The 20,515-nt window shown below is 40.4% G+C and overlaps 1 protein-coding gene across 1 annotated transcript; it reads right to left on the bottom strand.

Moving 5' to 3' along the window:
- Nucleotides 1-219: 219 nt before the first annotated feature.
- On the bottom strand, nucleotides 220-18,723 carry ptger3 (prostaglandin E receptor 3 (subtype EP3)). The gene is made up of 2 exons (XM_014216875.2): nucleotides 17,857-18,723; nucleotides 220-1,516 (listed from the first exon to the last, which is right to left on the bottom strand). The coding sequence occupies exons 1-2, from the start codon at nucleotides 18,646-18,648 to the stop codon at nucleotides 1,214-1,216; spliced, it is 1,095 nt and encodes a 364-aa protein (XP_014072350.1). The 5' UTR covers nucleotides 18,649-18,723; the 3' UTR covers nucleotides 220-1,213.
- Between the last annotated feature and the right edge of the window lie 1,792 nt (nucleotides 18,724-20,515).

Raw genomic sequence — 20,515 nt, 5'->3', positions numbered from 1 at the left:
ATTGTTTTAATTATTATTATTATTTTTTATTTAACCTTTCTCTAACTAGGCAAGTCAGTTAAGAACAAATTCTTATTTACAATGACGGCCTACACCGGCCAAACCCGGAAAACGCTGGGCCAATTGTGCACCGCCCTATGGGACTCCCAATCATGGCCAGTTGTGATACAGCCTGGTTTCCAACCAGGGTGTCTGTAGTGACGCCTCTAGCACTGAGATGCAGTGCCTTAGACCGCTGCGCCACTCGGGAGTTAAACAAAACCTTTATCAGAGAAATTGTATTAGCATAAAATAATATATATTTCCTATTTGTTTTGCATACAATATAGAAAATCTATTTATTTTATACAATTTTTTTTGCTCATTTTTTATCAAGGGTGCCAATAATTGTGAACCCCCCTGTACATATGACAGCATATCCCCAGTAGGTAGCATCTTCAGCACATTCAGAGTTAAACACACATTTCAGTGTTCAACACAGAAACAACAAATATCAATGCCTTTTCCATATATCAATGCATTTTGCAATCTTCTTAAATTAGCATATATAATACTGCGCAATCTATTCCAGTTTCGAGTACACTTGCCTTGCACTTCAGAGGTTTCCCTTTTTAAAATTTGGTTACAAATCCAGTCTATTACAGATGACAAAGTGAAGAATAATTTGAATTAAAAATGTCACACATTCCAGCCATCATTACATTTAACATCAACTTTGTTACATGAAATGCAAATGTGTTTCCAGAAAGTTTAAAACTATATTCCATTAACAGTTGTCAACTGTCAAAAGGATGCATCACACCCCCTTATGAGCACTCTAATAATTCACTGACATTGTTTTAACTTGTTGGTTGAAAAACAAAATGGTATCTTCTGATTGAGAATGTCTGTTTGTGTTTGGTAGGGCTGTAATGTTATTGAGCAACCATGTAAAAAAATCCCCCTGGAACTCATTGGCTTTAAACAGTCAGGTTGCAGAGGTCACATTTTCACATGCTGGTTTTGTGAGCCTCACTAGAATATATGCAACCAACCAAAAATGTATGCACATGGAGAGCATTGCCAGGTCCATTAACACACTAACAAAGTAATTTCTGTCATTAGTGGCACAACATTATTGCACAATAACTGTTTTTGGACTGTGGGTGATAGAATAAAAAAATAGTAGTAAGGTCAGGTTATCTTTAAGTTTGATCGGGTCCATTTACTGTTTCTACAGACCGTTAGTGTCAGAAGGCTGCTTGTTGAGAGCATCCAGGGCCGTCTGAGTATCCTTTTGTCCGTCTATGGAGCAGTTGGACACAGCACTGGCCACCTGGCAGAACTTGCGCAGTATAATCTCCCTTAGAAGCACGTAAACCCAAGGGTCCAGGATCTGGTTCAGAGAGGCCAGGCGAATGGCGGTGAGAAAGAAGTTACAGTCCACCTGGATGTCTTGACTAGGAGTGAAAGACACTTCTGCCGGTTTGCAGTGATGTGAAGACGTCTGTGTCGAGATCATTCTTAACATCAGCACCTAAAGAAGAGAGTCAGTGACAATTAAATCAAGAGTACCTTGGAGGGTCTCGCTTTACTTAACATCATTACTAATTTATAGATATACGAGATACCATACCTGGTCACAAAGATGGCAAACTCTTGAAATTCCTTCTGTCACTACAGATTTCGCTAAAACGGCTTTTAGTTTCTACACACCTCACATACGGGAAAAAAAAACAGTTGGATGCATTGGGAATGTGGTAATGTTTTTTCATTAAAAAATGGTCTATGTTTCTGATGATCCTGCCTTGATAATGTAATTGTTTGGTTTTGTCATGCAGGGCTCACTTTTTTACATTGTATTGTGTTACTTAGATTAACGCACGGGTGCGTCCAATGGATTTTAATCAGCTCTCAAAAGCCATGGTTAACATGTGGTTGTCGTCATCTGATTAAGATGATCCGATCACTAACTGATTCAGATTTGTTGTGGCTGCACATGGTAATAAAATGTGTCTCATCTGCCCACTGCAAATTAATCCAACCTGCCTTGGACATCCCCTTATGACAAGCTGTATAAATCGACAGAAAACAGCACAATTTATAGTCAATAGCTGTATAATATCATCATTACAACCTACTTTTGTTATCCAACGATTTAAGACTGGTCATAATACTGTTCCGGTAACCTAGCCCTGTTCACAGCCTGTCCTATCCCTAAGAAAGTCACTGCACAAACAAGCTGAGTATCTGGATGTGTGTACAAAATACAATTAATGCACAGTATAAATAAAAATTATACTTAGGCCTTATTGCACACTGTAGAAACAGAAACAGGTTAAATTATAGAGTACGTCAAAAAGTGCATCTAATGGTGCAACGCATTTACCAAAACTGTCACGACACCTACGGAAGGTGGCGCCCCTCCTCGCCCGGGAGGCGCTCGCCGGTCGTCGTCACCGGCCTACTAGCTGCCACCGATTTATGTTTCACGTTCTGTTAGTTAGGCCTAGGTTAGTTACGCACCTGTTTTGTATTAGTTGTTAGTGGGGAAGGGTATTTAGGCTAGCTAGTTAGGTTTGTGGTTTGTGTGGGATTGTTCGTTGTCAGGGTTGATTGTTTGTTATGAGGTTCTGTGTTTTTCCCTCTTGGAGTTAGGTTGTATTGTTTTTGGGCTGCGTCCCTGGTGAACGTTCTTATAAGGGTGGTACCTTTATTTTGCACAGCCTGCACTCCGTTCTTTACATATTTTTCCGTGTGAATATTTTCTTAAACTTATTTCCCGGAATCATCTGTCTCCTGCGCCTGACTCCACCTCTCCTGATTCCTCAAGCCACCCGTTGTGACAAAAACAGGTCTCTGGACAGGGTTGATATTTATGCATGGATGTTAACCATTCTACCGAAACAGCCAATTGCTATTTTCTGAAGTGCATTAAATCTAAACTGGACATCGGTGAAGTCGGCGCAATCTTTTTGGATCTTGAAAAGGCCTTTGAAACTGTGAATCATGATGTCCTCCTATCTACACTATGCTCCCTTAATGTGTCCACTGAAGTCATTAGTGGAATGTATTCCTATCTGACAAACAGAAGTCAAAGGGTTCGTTTGGGGGACACTCAGTCGGACTCTACTATAACATTGGGGTCCCACAAGGGTCAATATTAGGCCCCCTTCTGTTTACCATCTATATAAATTATCTCCCACTTGCTTGCCCACGAGTTAACATACAGATGTATGCAGATGATACAGTTCTGTATGTACACTCAAAAAATAGACAACTAGTTGTTAACAAGTTAACTGAAGATATGGTACATGTTTCTAAATGGATGACTAATTCTTGCCTGCATTTAAATATCGACAATACTGTTTGTATGTACTTCTCTAAGAAATCCATTGATTCTTCCCAATGAGCTGTTCATGTTAATGGAGATAATCTGAAAGTTATGTCTAACTTCAGGTATCTTGGTGTCATTTTGGACTCCAACTTGACATTTAAGAAGTATGTGAAGAAGGTGGTTAACACGGTCAAATTTGGATTATCCAACTTTAGGTTTATTAGACCTTTCCTTCCTCTGGAGGCTGCCAAACTATATATGCATGCTATGATCTTCTCACATCTGAGATATTGCCTCATGCTGGTCACATGCAAGAGCCCCTATTCTGAAACCAATTGAATCACTCTACAAACAAACACTTAAGGTTTTTGATAACAAACCAAACAGTTACCACCATTGTCATATCACTTACAAACTTATTTTAGTCTGGATAGCTTTAAGCATTATGTAGATGAAAACCTTGTCTTTAAGATCCTGCATGGTCTTGCCCCTCCACCCCTATGCCGGCATATCATGCTCAAGGAAAGCACCTCCAGGATAACAAGGGCAATCACTAAAATGTATCAATCGGCCTTCTATGTTAGAGCTACAATATACTGGAATGCAATGCCAATGGACTTGAGAAGCTGCACTGATTATTGTATTTTTTAATTTAAATTGAAAACATGGCTAAAATCTATCCAAACCTGTACACAAGTTATCTGTGGTTCCTCATATGTAAAATTACAGTTGATGATAGTGTTGTTGTTAAAATTATATATTATTGGATGTAATGTATTTGTATTTTGTATTGTTTAGTGAGTATTTGTATAGTGGTTGTGTAAAGGCCCTTACCTGCCCAGCGACTACAGGTGAAAATATGCTTTTGGCTAAGCCCAGGCACATTTACATGGATGTTGAATTATTGTAATATTGATGTTGATTAATGTGCATTGTTCCCTATAAATAAATAAAATAAAAAACATAGTGACTTCAGAAAGTATTCATACCCCTTGATTTATTCCACATTTTGTTGTTACAGCCTGAATTCAAAATGGATTCGTTTTTTTTTATCTCACGTATCTACACACAATACCCCATAATGACGAAGTAAAAACATGTTTTTATAATTTTTTGCACATTTATTGAAAATGAAATACAGAAATATCTCATTTACATATGTATTCACACCCGAGTCAATACATGTTAGAATCAACTTTGGAAGCGACTATTTTGGCAGCGATTACAGCTGTGAGTCTTTCTGAGTAAGTCTCCTCTAAGACCTTTGCGCACCTAGATTGTTCAATATTTGCACATTCTTTAAAATTCTTCAAGCTCTATTAAGTTGGTTGTAGATCATTGCAAGACAACCATTTTCAAGTCTTGCCATAGATTTTCAAACCGATATAAGTCAAAACTGTAACTAGGCCACTCAGGAACATTCAATGTAATCTTGGTAAGCAACTCCAGTGTATATTTGGCCTTATGTTTAAGGTTATTGTCCTCCTGAAAGGTAGGAGCATGGATCAGAAAACCAGTCAGTATCTGGTTTGACCACCATTTGCCACATGCTGTGCGAAACATCTCGTTCGCATAGAGTTGATCAGGCTGTTGAGTGTGGTGTGCGGAATGTGGCACTCAAATCACGTTGACATCAGCAAACCGCTCGCCCACACAAAGCCTTACACGCTATCTGCCAGTACAGTTGAAAATGGGACTCATCCGTGAAGAGCACACTTCTCCAGTGTGCCAGTGGCCATCAAAGGTGAGCGTTTGCCCACTGAAGTCTGTAACGACGCGAAACTGGAGTCAGGTCAAGACCCTGGTGAGGATGACGAGCACGCAGATGAGCTACCCTGAGACTGTTTCTGACAGTTTGTGCAAACCCACAATTTCATCAGCTGTCCGGGTGGCTGGTCTAAAACGATCTCCCAGGTGAAGAAGCCGGATGTGTAGGTCCTGGGTCCTGGATTATTAAGAATCCAAGATGGCGTAGCAGTCGGACGTGTGTCTTTGTTTTGTCCCGTCCTGTCCCATGTATACTGTATATCCCGTGTATATATCGTTTTCTTCATATATATTACTTATATATTTTAATCTCACTTTCCATCTACGGACTGAATATACTCTCCTGCAACCCGCCTCACCCAAAGTGGTACGGATCTGCTATTTTATACTTTCGAACTGGAACCCCCTTCAGAAGCTAGCCAGCTAACTAGCCAGCTAGCTATGAGACTGATATGAGGTAATAATAATTAATGGATGACTAATATGATTGTCACGTCCTGACCCTAATAAGATGTCATTTTCTATAGTAGAGTAGGTCAGGGCGTGACAGGGGGTGTTTTGGGTGGTTATTCTATGTTTTCTATTTCTATGTTTAATTCTAGTTTTCTATTTCTATGTTGGAGTTTTTTGGGATGATCTCCAATTAGAGGCAGCTGGTTTGAGTTGTCTCTAATTGGAGATCATATTTAAGTTGGGGTTTTTTCTATTGTGTTTGTGGGTAGTTGTATTCTGTTTAGTTGTGTTCTGTGTAGTCTTCAGTACCTGACAGAACTGTTAGCTGATCGTTTTCTCTTTGTTATTTTCTTCAGTGTTCTGAGTTTAATAAACAGTAATTATGAGCACTCAACACGCTGCGCCTTGGTCCCATCTATACGACAGCCATTACAATGATAACGATATATTATGATATTAATTTGGGAAACGGTAACTCATTAAACAAACGTTTTCTGTGGTGCCCCAAGATTGCTAATTAGTTAATTGCTACATGATTAATGTAATCACGTAATCAATTAAACAGTTAATTGATCATCATCGCATTAATGACAGTCACGTCATGACAAATGTGATGACTACTAATTACCTTCTATGTTTAATTATTACTTGATGAAATTAATCATGTAACAATTAACTCATTAGGAATTTGGGGCACCACAATAAAAGTTTGTTTAATTAGTTACCGTTTCCTGAATTAACTCAAGAATATATAGATATCATACCAGCCATCAATTGTTATTTCCTCATATCTGTTCTATTCTGACCGTCATAGATTCCGTCGGGTATCTCTGTTGCTGGGTTCTGCTTGGTGATAAGGTTTCAACGGAGGCTTGGTCTTTGGATGACCTTCTCCTTCATAAGTCTCTGATTGTCCACAAGATGTCACACTGTCCTTCTTAGTTTTCTGTTTACTTCCACTGGAAGAGTGATCTCCTGAGGATGGCTAATCAGTAATGTCGATGATCCCAGAGTGGTGATGAAAGCCGTGTCGACAAACATTTATTTGAAGAGAATAACTGGATAGTCCTGCTTAAATTCACCTTCTTAGATACAATATTTAGAACAGCTACTCAACCGTAGCATTGGTTGTTAAGAGGTTACTTTGTCTTCTTCAACCTCGTGTTGTGTTTCCGGGGTTGCGACTAATCGTAGACCTCAGCTGCAGCTCGTGGTAATTCTAGTCTGATATGTTAAGTATTACCTCAAATGCTTTATACCCTCAGATAGAAAGGGGGCGTTTACGTCTTGCTGACACGCTCTCTGGGTTCCCTGGGGTGTAGCTAGTTACGAAGCAAGGTATCACATTTTACTATGATCTCGTTAGATAACTAAAATCACAATATTATCGTCACAAAAACATTCTCTTTATCCTGAATATTTTCCACACAACGTAAAGTATGTGAACATGATATACACTGTATGAAAACTCTTCAAGTTACAACGTTTTCATTATAACATCTTCATACAACTTTTAATGACCTCACAAAATAGACATTAATCTTCCACATTCCATCTCTCATCATGACCAACATTTGGAAGATGAAATTAAAAGTAGATGCTTTTTCAACTTGGAACCGGTAGGTTCGCTAGACCTTGTTCATGGTTTCCTCACGCATAAAAGTGGTGGAATTATGTGGTTTCCACGTCACCAACAAACTAACATGGTCCAAGCAGACCAAGAAAAGTCGTGAAGAGGGCACAAAACCTATTCCCCCTCAGGAGACTGAAAAGATTTGCCATGGGTCCTCAGATCCTCAAAAGGTTCTACAGCTGCACGATCAAGAGCATCCTGACTGGTTACATCACTGCCTGGTATGGCAACTGCTCGGTCTCCGACCGCAAGGCACTACAGAGAGTAGTGTGTACAGTCAGTACATCACTGGGGCCAAGCTTCCTGCCATCCAGGACCTCTATACCAGGTGGTGTCAGAGGAAGGCGCTAAAAATTGTCAAAGACTCCTGCCCCCCTAGTCATAGACTGTTCTCTCTGCTTCCACACGGCAAGCGGTACCAGAGCGCAAAGGCTAGGTCCAAGAGGCTTCTAAACAGCTTCTACTACCAAGCCATAAGACTCCTGAACATCTAATCAAATGGCTACCCAGACTATTTGCATTGCCCCACCCCTTTACGCTACTCTCTGTTATTATCTATGCATTGTCACTTTAATAACTCTACCAACATGTACATATTACCTCTATTACCCCGATTGACCGGTGCCCCCGCACATTGACTCTGTACCGATACCCCCTATATATAGTCTCGCTATTGTTATTTTACTGCTGCTCTTTAATTACTTGTTCCTTTACTTTCTTGTTCTTATTTTTTTTTTTAAACTGCATTGTTGGTTAGGGGCTTGTAAGTAAGCATTTCACTGTAAGGTCTACACTTGTTGTATTCGGCGCATGTGACTAATAAAATGTGATTTTATTACATCAAGTTCAGAATGTCATCTTTAGCCACACCTTCATTTATTTAATCTCCACCCAAAATGAATAGCAGGTGAATAGCACGCTATTCTTTTGCTTAAATTCAAGGTCAGAATACGCATTGAGAAAAGCGCATGAAAAGGGAATTACGTTCCATTTACGTGTGCTTAACTCAGGTCAGAATCGAGTCTAAAATGTAAAAAAAATGCCCACCTCCTTTATTTGTATTTTTATACAAATGTTGTTTCATTAAGGACAAATTAAAAAAAATATATATAATAACAGTCTAACAAATTGCAACCTATTTCAGTGGTCTATATTTGGTTAAGAAAAATTACCAGATGGGATGGCGTACCGCTGCAGAATGCTGTGGTGGCCATGCTGGTAAAGTGTGCCTTGAATTCAAAATAAATCACAGACATTGTCACCAGCAAAGCGCCTCCACACCATCTCCTCCATGCTTCGCAGTGGGAACCACACATGCAGTGATCATCCGTTCACCTACTCTGCGTCTCACGAAGACACGGCGGTTGGAACCAAAAATCGCAAATTTGGACTCATCAGACCAAAGGACAGATATCCACAGGTCTAATGTCCATTGCTCACTTTTCTTGGGCCAAGCAAGTTATTATTGGTGTCTTTCAGGAAAAGTGGGATACCGAGTCAGTTGTACAACTGAATACCTTCAACTGAAATGTGTCTTCCGCATTTAACCCAACTACTCTGAATCAGAGAGGTTCGGGGGTCTGCCTTAATCAACATCCACATGTTCAGCGCCCAGGGAACTGTGGGTTAACTGCATTGCTGATGGGCATCACAACAGATTTATACCTTGTCAGCTCAGGGATTCAATCCAGCAACCTTTCAGTTACTGGTCCAACGCTCTAACCACTAGGCTAGTGGTTTCTTTGCAGAATTTTGACCATGAAGGCCTGATTCACGCAGTCTCCTCTTAACAGCTGATGTTGAGATGTGTCAGTTACTTGAACTCTGTGATGCATTTATTTGGGCTTCAATCTGAGGTGCAGTTAAGTCTAAGGAACTTATCTTCTGCAGCAGAGGTAATGGGTCTTCCTTTCCTGTGGTGGCCCTCATGAGAGCCAGTTTCATCACAGTGCTTTTTGCCACTGCACTTGTAGAAACTTTAAAAGTTATTGACATTTTCCAGATTGACTGACCTTCATGTAATTAGTGATGCACTGATATGACATTTTTGGCCAATACCGACAACCAATATTTACAATTTTTGCGGCCTTTAAAGCATTCTAGTACAGTTAAATAGTTAACCTGTTAGGGCTAGGGGGCAGTATTGACACGGCTGGTTAAAAAACGTACCCGATTTAATCTGGTTACTACTCCTGCCCAGTAACTAGAATATGCATATAATTATTGGCTTTGGATAGAAAACACCCTAAAGTTTCTAAAACTGTTTGAATGGTGTCTGTGAGTATAACAGAACTCATATGGCAGGCCAAAACCTGAGAAGATTCCATGCAGGAAGTGGCCTGTCTGACAATTTCTTGCCCTTCTTGATTATCTCTATCCATTACAGAGGATCTCTGCTGTTACGTGACACTTCCTACGGCTCCCATGGGCTCTCAGAAGGTGGCAAAAAGCTGAATCGTGGCTTTGCAGGCTCTGGCTGAAAAAAAGTAGCGCGTTTGGGTAGTGGCTGGTTACAGTACTGTGAGACTCAGGCGCGTGCCCGCGTCGACCGAATGCTTTGTTTTCTTTCCTCTGTTTACCTAAACGCAGATTCCCGGTCGGAATATTATCGCTTTTTTACGAGAAAAATGGCATAAAAATGGATTTTAAACAGCGGTTGACATGCTTCGAAGTACGGTAATGGAATATTTAGAAATCTTTTGTCACGAATTGCGCCATGCTCGTGACCCTTATTTACACTTCGGATAGTGTCTTGAACGCACGAACAAAACGCCGCTATTTGGATATAACGATGGATTATTTTGGACCAAACCAACATTTGTTATTGAAGTAGCAGTCCTGGGAGTGCATTCTGACGAAGAACATCAAAGGTAATCAAACTTTTGTAATAGTAAATCGGAGTTTGGTCAGGGCTAAACTTGGTGGGTGTCTAAATAGCTAGCCGTGATGGCTGGGCTATGTACTCAGAATATTGCAAAATGTGCTTTCACCGAAAAGCTATTTTAAAATCGGACACCTCGATTGCACAAAGGAGTTCTGTATCTATAATTCTTAAAATAATTGTTATGTTTTTTGTGAACGTTTATCGTGAGTAATTTAGTAAATTCAGCGAATTCCCCGGAAGTTTGCGGGGGGTATGCTAGTTCTGAACGTCACATGCTAATGTAAAAAGCTGGTTTTTGATATAAATATGAACTTGATTGAACAAAACATGCATGTATTGTATAACATAATGTCCTAGGTGTGTCATCTGATGAAGATCATCAAAGGTTAGTGCTGCATTTAGCTGTCTTCTGGGTTTTTGTGACATTATATGCTAGCTTGAAAAATGGGTGTCTGATTATTTCTGGCTGGGTACTCTGCTGACATAATCTAATGTTTTGCTTTCGCTGTAAAGCCTTTTTGAAATCGGACAGTGTGGTTCGATAAAGGAGAGTCTTGTCTTTAAAATGGTGTAAAATAGTCAAATGTTTGAAAGCACATTTTGCAATATTCTGAGTACATAGCCCGGCATCACAGGGCTAGCTATTTAGACACCCAGCAAGTTTAGCCTTCACCAAACTCCGATTACTATTAGAAAAGTTTGATTACCTTTGGTGTTCTTCGTCAGAATGCACTCCCAGGACTGCTACATAATCTAATGTTTTGCTTTCGTTGTAAAGCCTTTTTGAAATCGGACAGTGTGGTTAGATTAACGAGAGTCTTGTCTTTAAAATGGTGTAAAATAGTCACATGTTTGAGAAATTGAAGTAATAGCATTTCTAAGGTATTTGAATAACACGCCACGGGATTCCACTGGCTGTTACGTAGGTGGGACGAAATCGTCCCACTGGCCCTAGAGAAGTTAATTGAACTTTCTTTATTAAAATAAAAAACAAATGAACAACACTGCTTGCCAGGCTGTCATCATTGTATGCAAATCAAATAAAACATAAAAAATAAAAAAATGTACCCCCTAAGAAGAATTGCACAATAATAAATCAAATTTGTCAAACAAAATATATTCCTTTACTTTGTTCTTCACAAGTTTCTGGCGAGGAACACAATTCTGTCTACTGACTCTAGCTTGAGGCATGCCCTGTGACATGTCACAATGTTTCCACCTGTGCTAAAGACCCTCTCTGAAGGGGCACTTGTAGCAGGAATGCACAGGTACTTTTTAAGCAAGCTTACTCAGTCTTGGGAAGTTGGCCTCATGGAGCCTCCACCACTCAAGTGGGTCTTTGTCTGGGTCTGTGTCAGGGGACATCAAGTAACTTGACAACTGAGTTTTGATGTCCTCCTCTGACTGTGGGCCAGACAGCACTGTCTTCTTGAAGAAGCTTGCAAGTGTTTTCCTGCCCTTAGGCACAGGTTAACTTTCTTCTTCTTGGTACACATTTGTGCTAGAGTGTCGTGTGCTTTCCTCAGCTAGCAGAGACTTCAGCTCCAAAACAGCTATTTGTTTGATGCTCTCAATCTTGTCATCTGCTATATATGTTGTCCTGAACCAGGGATCCACCAGCGGGGCCATATCAAGGGGTTCAACTGTGAAAGGATCTTCGCACTTGTCATTGAGATACTGTAGTGTGGCACTCATGGTTTTCTTTGTGAGCGTGCCCTCACCTTCCTCTGGCTACAGGAGGCTGCTGTTGAACAGGTTTAGCACAGGCTTGAGGTATGAGACGCTGACGTAGTTCTTCCCGGACAGCGTGTCAGTGAATTCCTGTAGTGGGCCAATGGCTTTGTTCACAGACTCCAACACATCAAATTCCTGATAGTTGGGCACCAGGTGCATGCTTTTTTTCTCTGAGCCCAGGACTCGGGCTATGGCCTTTTCTTGTTCCAGTATTCGTTCTATCATCTTCTGTCTTGACCCCCACCTGGTTGGGGACTCTGTGATGAGCTGGTGAGTGTGTAGACTGAGCTCAGTCTATGCTAGAAACAAGTCTCTCCTCTTCTTTCAGCTGAAGGAAAAGATACTGAACACCTTCTTGCACAACCCAATGGCACGGTCAACTCGTGGGTCTTTCTCACCATTCTCTGAAAATAATGAAGAAAGAAAGGATTCTAAGAATGGCAGCATGTTCAATAATGTGACAAGTACAGCATTCAAACCAACACAGCATTCAAACCAACACCACCCCCCCCCCTCCCACCCACACATCTATTCTGTTGTTTAGGAATGTTTGACCACTAGCTGTTTGAATATGTCATTTATATAATAATTTTTATTGAAAATGTATTAATTTAGTTAATTTGTTGTTGTAATTAAAACAGCCTGTGGTTATTTGCTATTGGATTGGCAGAATGACACAACTACTAACACATTAGACTACAGCTGGCCTAAACATAACTTTTTTGAATTCACTTTAATTATCCAATGTCACACTTACCTATGGCAAGGTGAAGCCTGTGCCCAAAGCAGGCAGATCCAGTTGTTCAAGCGCAACGCTTTTATCATGTTGCTCCCGCTGTCAGTTGTCATGCACACCTGTCGGTCTTCGCTAATCTTCCACGATGCCAGAGATTCTTTGAGACCCTGGGCTATTACTTCACCCGTATGATCATTGGGGAAGTAAGACGTCTGGAGGCAGACATTTTGCAATTTCTTCATTTATGTAGTGGACTTTCAAACTTATGTATGGCTCTGACGTTCTGCTCGACCATATATCGGCTGTGGTGGAAAAATAAGAAACAGCTTCTCTGCGACTCTTTCGCGTGTAGCAGTGTATAATCGCGGCAGGGATTCTTCAGTGAAATACTTGTGGCTTGGCAGCTGATATTTGTGATCAACAGTACCTAGCAGCTTCTTAAAGCCTGGCTTTTCTACTGTAAAGATTGGAACCATATTTTTCGCTATGTAATAGGTCACTGCATCCGTTATCTTCTTCCACCTCAAACTTTTCTTGTCATAAGGGATTAAGTTTGAAAAGGATGCAGCTATGGTAGTTTGTCTTTTAGCAGACGTTTTAGGAATCGAGCGGCTGGAATCGGCATTGCGTAGTCTCACGCATTCCTCCCATTCCACCGCGTGTTTCAATTGCAGGTGATGGGAGAGGTTGGTTGTGCTGCTGCTTATCGTAGCAATTGTCTTTCGACACATTTTGCACAGGACATTCGTTTGCTTAACATAAGACCTCTTAAACCCGGACCACTTCCATATTACTGAAAAAACATTGCTGCCCTTTTTGGGGATGATTTCTTTCTCATGAAAGGCTGAGCTGGCTTCCTCACTTTCCATTTTGGTGGAACTCTTACCACCACTACACTTCTGCGGCGTGGTTACAATTAGTGAAAGGCTGTCTAGGGTTGTGATTGGTGGATAACCTCTGTGCACGTGTTGTCGCGCAATTGGGACATGATTCGACATTGGGCTGACAGAGAAGAGACAGTGAGATGCTGCATTTGTTAACCTCTTGGGGCTAGGTGGGACGCTAGCGTGCCACCCGTGGTGCACTCCATCAACAGCAGGTGCATTTCAAGAGCGGCAAATTTGAATCCAAATAAATGTCAAAATTCAAATTTTTCAAAAATACAACTATGTTACACCATTTGAAAGATAAACATCTCCTTAATCTAACCACGTTTTACGATTTCAAAAAGGTTTTACGGCGAAAGCATAAATTTAGAGTATGTTAGGACAGTACATTTACAAGAGTTGTGTGTAATGTTTTGTCAAGTCAAAGACAGGGTCACCAAAACCATAAAACCAGCTAAAATGATGCACTAACCTTTTACAATCTCCATCAGATGACACTCCTAGGACATTATGTTAGACAATGCATGCATTTTTAGTTCTATCAAGTTCATTTTTATATCCAAAAACAGCGTTTTACTATGGCATTGATGTTGAGGAAATCGTTTCCCTCCAATAACCGGCAGTCAAGTCAGCGTCAGAAATTAAATAATTAAAATTAGAAAACATTGTTAAAATATTATATTGTCATTTAAAGAATTATAGATTTACATCTCTTGAACGCAATCAACTTGCCAGATTTAAAAATAACCTTACTGGGAAATCACACTTTGCAATAATCTGAGCACTGCGCCCAGAAAAATACGCGTTGCGATACAGACTAGACGTCATGTTGGGGAGATCTAAAATCGAAAATACTATGTAAATAATCCATTACCTTTGATTCTCTTCATCAGATGTCACTTCCAGGTATCACAGGTCCATAACGAATGTAGTTTTGTTCAAAAAAGCTCATCATTTATGTCCAAAAATCTCCGTCTCGTTAGCACATGATGTAAGCCAGCCGGACTTCTCGTCATGAACGAGGGGAAAAAATATATTTCCGTTCGTTCAAACATGTCAAACGTTGTATAGCATAAATCATTAGGGCCTTTTTTAACCAGAACATGAATAATATTCAAGGTGGACGAATGCATACTCTTTTATAACGTATTGGAACGAGGGTACCCAACATGAAGTAGCGCGCCAGGTGTCTAATGGGACATCACCGTTCCATGGCTCTTGTTCGGTCAGATCTCCCTCCAGAAGACTCAAAACACTTTGTAAAGGCTGGTGACATCTAGTGGAAGCAATAGGAAGTGCCAAAATATTCCTCAGCCCCTGTGTTTTTCAATGGCATAGGTTTAAAGGTAATACAACACATCAGGTATCCACTTCCTGTCAGAAAATGTCTCAGGGTTTTGCCTGCCAAATGAGTTCTGTTATACTCACAGACACCATTCAAACAGTTTTGGAAACTTTAGAGTGTTTTCTATCCATATATAATAAGTATATGCATATTCTAGTTACTGGGTAGGATTAGTAACCAGATTAAATCGGGTACATTTTTTTTATCCAGACGTGCAAATGCTGCCCCCTAGACCCAACAGGTTAAATGTTACATTATAACAGAACCTCGATTCTTGCGATACAGGCATTTTCCATATCGCGCTAAAACATAAACTCGATATATCGCCCAGCCCTACTTAGTAGTGTGTACCGGTGCTCGACCAGTCGGCGAAAGCCAACATCACCCAAGACAGAGAACGGTTGATTGTCAAGGGCAATGAATTACATTATCTTGGCATTAATGGATTTCGCATTTGAGTTGTCTCGCTGAAATGTTCTTACTCTTTTAAATAACTGCTTGACTTGTTGACTGTTCAATCCACATAGCAGACACTGTGGGCTAGGTTAGGAATGCTGTGTTGCACGTAGCGCTACATTTTACGTGACGTCATTATGTCATGTACCTATGTTATATAGGTATGCACATCAGCTTTGACATTGGTTTTGCACATCGGCGTTAAACTAGACATCGAGCCGATGCTGATGTTGGCATTTTTAGCTAATATCGTCTGATTCCGATAAGTTCACCGATATATCGTGCATCCCTAAAAGTAATGATGGACTGTTGTTTCTCTTTACTTTTTTGATATTGATATTGAGTTGGTCTTTTACCAAATAGGAATATTGTCTGTATATAACCCCTACCTTGTCACAACACGACTGATTGGCTCAAACGCATTAAGAAGGAAAGAAATTCCACAAATTTACTTTTAACAAGGCCCACCTGTGAATTGAAATGCATTCCAGGTGACTACAGCATGTAGCTGGTTGAGAGAATGCCAAGAGTGTGCAAAGCTTTCATCAAGGGAAAGGGTGGCAACTTTGAACAACCTCAAATTGATTGATTAACACTTTTTTTGGTTACTACATCATTTCATATGTGTTATTTCATAGTTGACATCTTCACTATTATTCTACAATGTAGAAAATAGTCAAAATAAAGAAAAACCCTTGAATGAGTAGGTGTGTCCAAACTTTTGACTGATACTATATGTTCAACTCATAGCTAGTTTATCCAGTGACCATCGCATTTAGAAGGATAGGTACTGACTGAAATGTAGCTGGCTAGTTAGCATGCTGGCTTACAATGGCCATGCAGTAGCCAACTATAGTTAGCTAACACACTTTGTACATCGCGTTGTAACGTACAATACAATGACCTTATTTTAACACCCCAAAAACGTAATACTTCCAGGTCAACTGTAATATGAATACCATTGTAAAGCACAATTTCTTCCCTTTCCAGTAAAATCAATGATGAGACCTTCATGCTGCCTGTCTCTGCATGATTGAAGAAGGCAATGAGCTCCGTTGGGTCTTTTTAAAAATGTCAGGTGGGGAAGTGAAACCTATAAGCCGTGTGGGGAAACTGCTTTTTTCACCCGATCTGTCCAACTTATCACCTCTAAAATGTAAAGAAAACACTATAAAGAGTTCATATAATGTGTCATTACATACATATTTGAAGGTTTGTGCCGAATTTGAATCGGGTTTTTAGGGAGGCTGTTGCGGCATTTGAGAGTCATGATGGCTTGCAGTCATGACGCAAAAAATGAATGCATTCAGTTGTACAATTGACTAGGTATCACCCTTACCCTGTCCCTGTCTTGTTTTTAATCTGAGAGAGAAGCGCTACACCTGGTTGAGAGAGGCTGTACGACACAGAATGAGTTGCATTATGCGTGCTGTACGTTACGTCATGACACGTCACAATTTAACGTACAGCGTCAGAGAGGTCTGTTTTTTCAACTTTTCTGCAATACTATTGGGCCATTACCATGTCAATCGAAGCTTGAATAGAAACGTGGTTCTCAGCACAGACTGATGCCCACACAGTCCCATTAGTTTTCATTGCAGCCTTGTTTGAATGCAGCGGTTGTGCAAATTTGTATGGAATGGGGTTAGTCAACAGTAGCTAGCTAGCTAATTGTGGACATCAAAAGACATAGCTACCTAGACTTGGGAGCTCATGGGCACACAGGCTACATTAGCCAACTGGTTAGACATGATTACACCACGGCAACAATAACTAACTTTCCCACTTAGTTTTTGCACTGACCACAGCATTTAGGAGGATAGCTATTTACTGAAATGTAGCTAGCTCGACCACTGGCCAGGCAATAGCCACTAACTTATTGTGGACACACAACCTATTCTTTGATACATTTGGGTTAACTTGCTCATATCAAACAACACATACCAGACCATTTGTGGAAAGGTCAAAATAACAATTAGTGGGCTCATGTTTTTAATGATCAGTGAAACTAAAATAAATTGGTAGCTAGCTGGTGAGGTTTTCATTTGGTTCAACAATTATGGACAATAACCGTGAACTCCAAAAAATCATCATCATAATCTTCTTAATATATATATTTTAGGTGAAGGGAAGATTCAACTTTATTTAAGAAGATAATAGCATTTTTTTCAGTTCTATGAGCAGAATGGCACTGCAAATTTTCCAACGTGCATTATGATGTATTACAAGAAAAAGACTTCATCGTGTACATTTGCATGACAATTAATCGTTACCCAAAATGTCATAATCGTCACAGCCCTATCTATTTCCCCAACTAATTTGGTGATCAAACTGAAGCTGTTTCCCAAGTTGTTCAGTCGGTGTTAACTCGTAGCCGGTGTGAGCTAGCTAAACAGACTGCTCTGTAGAGCATCTGTGTGACATCAAGCACTCAAGAATGTTAACTAATCACCTCAAGATGGCTAAACCTGTGTGTCAATAAGGTTGTAACTGAGACCAATACTTTGGAACTTTAATTAAAATGTACGTTCTGTGAATTATTTGTAGTATAGGCGTGCCTTGCTAAATATGATTTTAGTATTTTAGAGAGTTCTACACCACATTACCAAATGCTATAAAACAAGAGGAAAACCACCAGAACTTACCAGTAAAGGAGCCCAGCATATAAGCAGTACACACATGATTCCCAATAGTTGAATGACTGTCTCCGTGGTTAATCGTTCCCACTGCTTGGATGAGTGAGATGTCCCCGATTTAGTTTTGCAACGAATAAGTAATCCACGAATTGTGATGACGTTGCAGGAGAGAGTCACAAGAAGTGAGAATATCCCAAGAACAGCGAAAGTGATGGAGAAAAACATGTTGCCCGGGACCTCTCTGTCTCCAGTGCTTATGAAGCACCAAGTGCCTGGCCATTGCAGCGTATAGTGCCCAACTCCTGCGACTGGCAACAGCGAGAAAAGCAGAACAAGACAACATATAACTGCCAGAATTTGCTTTGTCACACTTGTCTTCATGTGATTGGAGTACCAATGAGGACTTGTAATCGCTAATGCCCTCTCAATTGCCATTGCGCTGGCAAAGAATAGAGAACACAAGCCAAAAGTTGTCATGCACACTCCAAAGAAAGCACACAGACTCCCCGATGAGTCTATGCGGTCCCATTTCAAATCGGCTCTGTAAACCGATATAACTATCGGGCTGGTGAGAAGCTGTCCAAACAGATCGGTCAATGCCAGCGACCCTATGCAGAGTAGGAAAGACTTTTTCCTGTTATTTTCTTTTTTTCTGTACGAGCTATATACTAGCATAAGAGCGAGAGAATTGCCCACCATTCCCGTTACCATCATAGTAATGGGGAAAAGAACTGATACGGATCCACAGTTGCCACTTTTGGTGACATTCCTCTCACGCAAGGACTTGTTGGATTCCAACATCTCTCCAGGAGAAGAGTTGCGCCAGGTATCCAAAGAGTCTCAGTTGTCGGAAGTCATCCTCTATGTGAGGATACATACAGGCTAAGTCCACTGTACATGCCCAGCACCCTCTGAGTGTTGTCTGCAAAGCTACTGTGCGTAAAAACGCGTCACACTTTTTAAAGCACGGGAGGTGGGACTACCTGCAAGAGCATATGCACACTTTCAAAATTCGGCAGGCCTAACTTTCAACACCAATTGCTCCAGGAAGCTAATTTTGGCAGCTGGACAAGGGCCTAATATAAAGTGCATGTTCACGTTTCTGTTGAAATTAGATTGTAAATGTTTTAGCATAGGCCCATACCTAATAGGCAGCTATGCCTTACATTGAATATTGGCCTAGGCTATTATTAATGGCTTTGATATAGCTATGATTGATCTTATCTGAACTAGGGGTTCTGATCCATTCTGAGTTCCACTGAAAAGCTTTTTTTAAATGAGACATTTTGGCCTTCCTGCTGTTTTATTCATTCTTAGTTTTATCACAGCTTTTTCAGGGACCCCTTGGAAGCTCCCTAAACCACATGGTTGGAAATCACTAACCTTGGACTCTTCAGAGCCATGGGATAAGCCTAGTTGTTGCATTTAAGAAAATGTAGGCCTACTAGCCTAATTATCACAAGGCAAGCCTATATCCTTCACATTGTAGTTTACTTTTAATTGAATGCCATTTGCTAGCCTGATGACTCAAACTAAATTATTCTGCTGCTGTGTTATTCACTACATACATTACTAATTACCCTTTACATCGAGAGGTATTTCATTACGCTGTATGTCATCTTCAAGGAGTCTTGCCCAGCTTCTGAACAGAGAAGTGTAGTGTTTGTAAAGCCTCACCATCATAAACTTAAACGGGAGGCAATTGCCATAATATAATTGGCTTTACAGGCAATGTGTATCATTTAACATTGCTATTATAATAGTACTCACATATAGGAATAGGTAATTGTTTACAAGTGGCTAGTTAAACCATAACGCCATCACTGAAAACCACACATTTTCCATCTTCAATGTTTTGGTAACGTACATTTACATTTACAATTAAGTCATTTAGCAGACGCTCTTATCCAGAGCGACTTACAAGTTGGTGCATTCACCTTATGATATCCAGTGGAACAACCACTTTACAATAGTGCATCTAAATCTTTTAGGGGGGGGGAGGTTAGAAGGATTACTTTATCCTATCCTAGGTATTCCTTAAAGAGGTGGGGTTTCAGGTGTCTCCGGACAAGACTGAAGAGAGACTGCAATGTTTAAAAATGTTCAAAGCGATGTCCATCTTGCAACAGACCCTTCAACAGCAAGGGGGCGTTAGGTTTCCACTCAGTTGTGGATGTCCCCATTGAAATGCATGACATCTGGTGCAATGTAAAGGAGTGCTTATGGGTAATGTGAACCAGGCTTGTGCCTGGAACACACCTACAGCGTCATTGCGCAAAATGGTACACAGCATCATCTTGATATGTGTGCAACAAAACTTCAACATTCACCTTCTGTTACCATTTCTGTCAAGCCGTCTATACATACAATTTGATGCATACTTTAGATTTATCCAATGCACCATACAGAACTCACTGCAACTTCCTCTGCGAAGCTGCAAGTCAAACGCAGTGTTCCATTGGAAATGAATGCACTGTACTTCTGGTGTACCAAAACGCAAAAACACTGTAGATGTGATTGAGGCATTAACTTCCATTGGGCGTGGCATAGCGTTTGGCCTGAGCTAGGAGTGTCGGTAACCAGGCAAGCCATTTGCTGAACTGAAAATAGATTTAGAATATTCTCGTTACACATCAACTGTGCTTTGTTGGTTCGGCTTTCGTGCTGC

Source organism: Salmo salar, chromosome ssa10 (assembly GCF_905237065.1).
Source record: "Salmo salar chromosome ssa10, Ssal_v3.1, whole genome shotgun sequence".
Lineage (NCBI taxonomy): Eukaryota > Metazoa > Chordata > Actinopteri > Salmoniformes > Salmonidae > Salmo > Salmo salar.
Note: the sequence above shows the minus strand (reverse complement) of the source record. Positions and strands in the feature narration are given on the sequence as shown.

Bases quoted from the DNA above. Each gene is read 5' to 3' on its own strand.
- ptger3 (XM_014216875.2), bottom strand. From the start codon at position 18,648: ATGTTGGAATCCAACAAGTCCTTGCGTGAGAGGAATGTCACCAAAAGT. The intron at 1,517-17,856 runs GTAAGTTCTGGT...TCTCTTCTTTAG, and splicing joins TATGCTGGGCTCCTTTACTG to GTGCTGATGTTAAGAATGAT.